This window comes from Citrus clementina, unplaced genomic scaffold (genome assembly GCF_000493195.1).
Source record: "Citrus clementina cultivar Clemenules unplaced genomic scaffold, Citrus_clementina_v1.0 scaffold_5, whole genome shotgun sequence".
Classification (NCBI taxonomy): domain Eukaryota; kingdom Viridiplantae; phylum Streptophyta; class Magnoliopsida; order Sapindales; family Rutaceae; genus Citrus; species Citrus x clementina.
In genome coordinates, this window is record NW_006262201.1 from 4754816 (window position 1) to 4761492 (window position 6677).

Here is a 6677-nt window from a genome sequence, read left to right on the forward strand (position 1 = left end):
ATTATTGAAAGTTTATAATTACATTAGTAATTTTTAGGATTTTTTCAAATTCAAAAAATAATGTAGAATACGAAGATAGTAAAATTGCAAAAAATGAATAGGCTTGATGATAATTTTCTTACAAAACATAATAAACACTTTGAGCAAATAAAATAGAGGACTATCGATATACAATAATTATAAAAAGTAATATATTTTCCTAAAATAGTGGATAAGATTTTCTTCCAAGCGGCTGATTTAATAAATACTAAGTGAAGAGTTTTAAAAATTTCAAAACAAGATCATATAAATTTGGCAAAGGGAATGATTTTAAGAGTTTGAAATGTGTTTAAGAAAATACAAAATAAGAAAATATTCACATATTTAATAAATTTAGTGGCTTCTGCGTCAGAGAAATTGAGGATATGGAATCAAAGTAAAGTTAACATATTTAGGGAATTTTAACCTAAAATAATTTTTGAATAACTTGGGCACCCAAAACATCCTAAATTAATCAGGGTGCATTGTTTGCTTGGAGATATTTTTATAATCAAATTAATGCATCGAAAAATACATTAGAAAGGAATACCTAAGATGATAGTTTTAGTAACCAAAAAGAAAGATAAAGGTACATTGCTTAAGTATGAGTCAATTATACGTTCAATGTATACGTATAACATAGAGTTGAGTTTTCAAAATGTTGGTAATTGTACTACTTTACTACTAATATAGATACTATCCTCTCGGTATTTATAATCAGAGAGGTGCTGGCGCATCTTTGAAATGTTTCAACTGTATAATGCCATTATATAATGTAATAACTTTTTCATACTTTAACAAAGTCTAATATCCTAAATTAATGTAATAAACATCAATTTACTGTTATCTTACTTGATAAATTAGAAAAATCATGAAGTTTTTATTTAATTTGAACCGCACGCTCAATTTGAAAGCTAAAATTATGGAAAGGAGTGCCCCACACGGTACATGTTGAAGAGAGAGAATGCATTGATTTAATTGACTCGCGTCAACTTTATACACTAAATAATCGCTCTTTCCAGGAGATTATTGCTCTATTAATTCTTCGCTTTTTTTTTCCCTGTTTTTCTTTTCCATTAACTAACTTTGTTACGTAGACGTCGAAAGGTTTCTACTTTCAATCGGAATTTCTCACAAAAGGCTTGTACTTTCAATCGAAATTTCAAAAGCATTTCTTAAAAACGTGGCCAAATTTTTTCTTTAAAAAAAAAAAAGGGCCGCGGAGGAGATATTTTTGGATATGTAGACAGCTAAAATTAGCATCTTTATTCTTAAGCTTAAAGCATTAATTACAAATGCGATGGCAGTTGCCGGATCCACACATTTTCAGGGCATTTTTGAAGACATTATTCAGCGCAATCACCTTTGTTTTGACAAAGTCCAGGAAAATCAATGCATCTACAATAATCACGATAACAAAAATTTTTGCAGATCCTCATCGCCAACACACATAAGATATGCGCCTCCTAGAATGATAACAACAGACTTAATTTCAGATAACCAAGCGATAGATGCATCTACAATACAGCGGCTAATCTGTTATATATACTCCAAGAATCTCGTATGCTGTAGGTAACATGTCATAAGCCAAGAGTATAACAAAAAATTTAGAGTTTTCATTAGAAATGTGCTCACTAATACTATTAAATATGCAAAATACATTTTAATAAGTACAAATGGAAGCTTTTAAATACGAACTTCTGTACATTTTAAAGTGTTGTTTATTTCTAAATTCACATTTTAAATACACTAACTTACGCCAAAAAAAAAAAAGATTAATGTATTTTATGGGATGGGAAAGAGACTAACGAGATTATTGCACAAGATAAGAATGATCAGGACTGAGGTCTTGAAAGAAGTTGTTTCATCCATGTTTACATAATAATGGCCTTGGGGCTTTGATTTACAGTTACAGAGAAAGTGGGGTCTCTGTAATGGGCCAGTGGCCCATGGGCACTTATAATTTTATATCCAAACCTTTGAGACGATTAAGCTAGGTGCAATTAATACAAATGATGGCGATATCTTCTGGCCCAATGTGAGATTAGAATGTCAGCTAAGCAATTGCATCATTCACTAGTTATCATAACTTTGCAGTTAATAATGGCAAAAAAGTCTGGTTAAAAGTCATAAATACACGGTTAATGACGGCCAACAAATCCAGTCAATGAATGCACAATATCCGTATGAATATCCAAGTTTGTGCTCTTTGTTGTAGTACATATTCTAATAACTGTTTGCTTCCTCTCATTATTAGTCCTTGGGGTGGGGGGAAAAAAACTCTATGGTCTCACTTGAATTATCCATAGATTTTCACTTGAATTATCCATAGATTTTCCTAATTTCTTTGTTTTAATATCTCGTTATTAGTCCTTGTTGCAATGCACATCTTCAGCCTGAATTTGCCCTTTGTCTCTTAATTGATTTCTTGAAGCAATTTATGATATATGAAGCAATCGCTAACAAAATGAATTAATGTTATGCTTTGCACCCACTGACATTCATTATCAAGCACCCACACCTATATAGAAGCATGTAATCATATATATTCACTCCATAGACTTTAATTGTAAACATCTGAAGCAGTTGGGGGTTCATAATCATGACCATCTTAAGCCTGAATGCGACAAGGTCTTCTAATTGATTTTCTAAAATACAATATCACCTTGATTGTAAGGGGAATCATGTGCCCAAGAAATAGAGTTCCCCCCAATGCAAAACCATACGTAAGATAAAATATATGGAGCAGATGGAAGCAATGAAACGTATATGGTCTAGCAGGAAATCTATAGAGGCCATGTAAGTCATTCCCTTTGCTGAGATTGCAACCCACATTGTCCCCATCAAAACCCACATAAAAATCCTACGCTTCAGTAGTGGCAAGCCGCTCATGAGCAGTAGTATAATGCTCAGAGAAGCCAGAAAACCAGTGGTGTTGAACAATAAAAAGCAAGTGTAACGATGTGTAGTTGCTGATGTCGGCAAGAAGAAGCAGAAGTGTCATGCCAAGGACTATTTAGGAGGGTCCGCACCAGCTTGGAAAGCCATGCAGCAATCAGTGATGCCACCACCATTATGGCATTTCGCATTTTTTCCAACCAATCATCTTCCAGCTTTTTAGTTGAATTTTCTAACCCTTTACCTTGTTGATTTTGGCTATTACTTTCAAGGGATATTAAGCTGTTAGTCTGTTCATTTGCTGACAATTGAACATCCTTTGCTCTATATGCCCCAGCACGTCGAATCAACTCCCCAATCTCCCAATCTTTTATGTCTCTTTTGCTTTGTGCTAGTACATCCAATGCTGTGAAGCCATTTGCATTAAGAGCATTCGCATCTATCATAATTAGTTGTCGAAAACCTTATGACCTGCATATTTGATTATTAGTATATGATAAAAAGAAAGCATAAATTTCAATTTATATACGCCCACCTAGAATGACAATATTCAACTAACTCTACAAGGATCAGAAAACATAACTTTACTCCATTCGTCGTTAAGAAGATAAAAAGAATTTCATCAACACGCTCTCATTTTGCTCTCACCTTTGAACATGAAAATAGTAGTAAATTGATAATTTCATATCTTGCAAGTATATAAAAGATTGTCATTTTAGTCGGGGTAAATTAAACTATACCCAAATACAAATGTTCATTAAAATAAATGAGTGCCTAAAATGTGATCTGCATTAGATTTCTAAACTTGTTATTTGAAAAGCAAGCCAAAATTGACCTTCTAAAGCAATTCTTGCTTGCTACAAATCAAATTATTCGGAACTGGTGGAGAACTTAATTCATTAGAAAAACTCTTAAGATTGTGATTGATTTGAACTTGAAGATTTTTCACCTATAAGTATATTTATTTCTTTCGCAGCACAAACAAATTATGTACTTCACAAATGTGAATAAAACAGTACCTCAATTTGTTTACCTGCAACTGCGAGCTGCAAGATAGTCATGCCATAATCATCCTCAGGATTCAAAACTTGAGGATCATCCATATAATCGAAAAAAAAATTCAGTGCCTCCAGCTGATCGTGTTTCACACACAGATTTAAGATGGTCTCACCCCATCATCGTGGCTGAAGCTGCAAGCGGTCAGGTTCTGAACAACTCTCCCAAGGGCCAAGGCATCAATCCGTCCTTTCATGGCTGCCAAATGAAGAGGATTTCTTCCATCCAGGTCACGAGCAAAACACATGGCAGGATTAACTTGTAAAACTGAATTCTGACGTTTGCCTAAATAAGCTGCTGAGTATCCTCAGCCTGATTACATGGATAATTGAAACAACTTTACTAAAGTTTAATCCTAACAGTGTCAAAACAGTGTGAAAGATGATATAGTTGATAACAAAAACATGAGGAGTTTCTTGGCAAAAGCATGGGCAGCCATCAATTCCGAAAATTTCCCAGCAGCAGCTTAATGCAATCATACATACAGCTGTCGCTTGATAGGACCAAAAGAAAAAGAAGCTAACAATGTCCAACCGTGAAAATTCCTTTCTTGTGTTTTGTTTCTGTTTGATCTTGTAACAGATGGAAGTAAAATTTCCTGATTCAGATAAATCAGCCAAAACACATACTCTGTAGAATTAACTGAGTTCAAGCTTTCACTAAAAAGCTTCTCTTCTCCCTACTCCTGCTTGCTGCCTGCTCACATGTACATTTAGCACAAAGGAAATTGGAGAATTTTTCAATCAACTGGACAAAAGCCGAATTAATGGAGAATTGTGAATCAGGCGCTGGTTCAAAGAAGGCGGAAAAAACTGCTAATAATTTACCTCCTTTTGCATTAATCCCCAATCTAGCACCATTCTCACTCTTCATCACTTGCTCTGCAATTGTCAAAAATGATTCGGTTCAAAATTATCCTACATTCAATGACAGACAAAAAGGAGAGATTACCATCATTACACCCATACCAAAAATTTAGAAACTGTTGCATATATTCCTAATATAGAATTTGATTAAAAATAGTTTATGGTCCTTAATTAGATAGCAGATAACAAAAATGCAGAAGAAGAAATTACCTTTGGCTGAGGATGATCATAATTGCAGTGCAACTGGTTGAGAATTTTGTCAATTGCTGCCATGAAATGGTTTCATTTCCTTTGGGTTCTGTCATGGGCAATCCTTCCACTAGTAAGCTTCTCATTTCATTTCCTGCCCTGCTTCCTGCATCATATGATACATTAGATGACAATACATGTAATCTGTGGCAAATTGAGCTTCAGTCTTTTATTGTCCTGAGCTCGAAAGGTTATTACCCAACTCCAAAGCCAAACAAAATGTAGGTCACTTGACCTGCAAAAGAATTGCTTGTATTGCACTAATAATCTTTACAGTAACGTCATCATATCACAAATTAAAAATTGTATATTCATAGGATATGAAAATCAGAATATTAGAAAATATGTATTTCCAGATTTTGATTCAAAATGAAATTTATGCTTCTTAATTAGATTAAAAATAACAGCAAAGCAAATCAAAGTAAGAGAAGAAATTACTTGTCAACGCCCAATCTCAAGGTTGGGAATGTGAGATATCTTAGGCCAGTCTTCTCCTTCCCCCCTTTTGTAACGTTCTACCAGAATATCACAATCCCACCCAATGCGCAATTCCTTCAATGTTGTCCTTTGATGGATGTGGTCGGGCAGTGCCTTTAATTTGGGGCAACTGAAAACTTCCAAGGAAGAAAGACATGGCATCATGTTGATGAAGGCTGGCATGATGTTGATGAAGGCGTCTCCCGTTCTTATAATCCCATAATCCCACTCGTCCAATTCCTCCAATCTCCCTTGATCCCTTGTGCAGAAAATTGTCAATAATGGCAATACATGCAATCTGTGGCAAATTAAGCTTCGTTTTTTTGTTGTCCTGACCTCGAAAGGTTATTGTTCAACTCCAAAGCCAAACTAAATGTAGGTCACTTGTCCTGCAAAAGAATTACTCATATTGCATTAATAATCTTTTACAGTAACGTTACCTATCTCACAAATTAAAAATCGTAGGATGTGAAATCAGAATTTTAGAAAGTATGTATTGCAGATTTCTGATATAGAGTTTGATTCAAAATGCTATTTACGCAATTACGCTTCTTAATTAGATTAAAAACAACAAAGCAAATCAGAATAAGAGAAGAAATTACTTGTCAATGCCAAATCTCAAATGCGCAAATAATTAATATATATGTTGGGAATGTGTGATATCTTAGGCCAATCTTCCCCCTCCCCCTTGCGGTAACGTTCTTCCAGAAGGTCACACCCCCAAATGCTCAATCCCTTCAATGTTGTCGTTTGATGAATGTGGTCGGGCAGTGCCTTTAATTTGGGGCAAACAGCAATTGCCAAGGAAGAAAGACGTGGCATGATGTCGATGAAGGGGTGTCCCGTTCTTGTAATCCCATAATCCCACTCCTCCAATTCCGGCAAATCCTCAATGAAAAGTGATTGCAATTTGGGGAAGGCAATAATAACCGATGAAGATGAAGATGAGTCATGATGATCACTTTCTATCCCCAAAATTTCATTACCCACTCTTTTCACACTCTTCATGTCCGATATATAGAGCTTTTCAAGGGATGGCAATTTTCCCAAAGGAGGCAGCTGCTCACAATTTTCGCACAAATGGAGATTTAAACTCCTTAGATTGGTTAATGA

General features: G+C 34.9%; 1 protein-coding gene and 1 long non-coding RNA gene across 2 annotated transcripts in view; both read right to left on the bottom strand.

The window, feature by feature from the left end:
• The window catches only part of LOC18042788 (pectinesterase 2), a 7101-nt gene extending 3082 nt beyond the window's left edge, over positions 1 to 4019 (bottom strand). Inside the window, exons 1-2 of the mRNA XM_024183383.1 lie at positions 3950 to 4019; positions 3161 to 3355 (exon numbers count right to left, since the gene is read on the bottom strand). Coding sequence (XP_024039151.1) covers positions 3161 to 3355; positions 3950 to 4019 — 265 coding nt within the window. The remainder of the gene's footprint in view (positions 1 to 3160; positions 3356 to 3949) is intronic.
• Positions 4020 to 4119: 100 nt separating this feature from the next.
• LOC112098360 lies at positions 4120 to 6671 on the bottom strand. Its single transcript, XR_002905482.1, has 5 exons — positions 6167 to 6671; positions 5526 to 5953; positions 5049 to 5193; positions 4800 to 4889; positions 4120 to 4668 (listed from the first exon to the last, which is right to left on the bottom strand). It is a non-coding gene; the product is annotated as an uncharacterized LOC112098360 (long non-coding RNA).
• Positions 6672 to 6677: the final 6 nt, after the last annotated feature.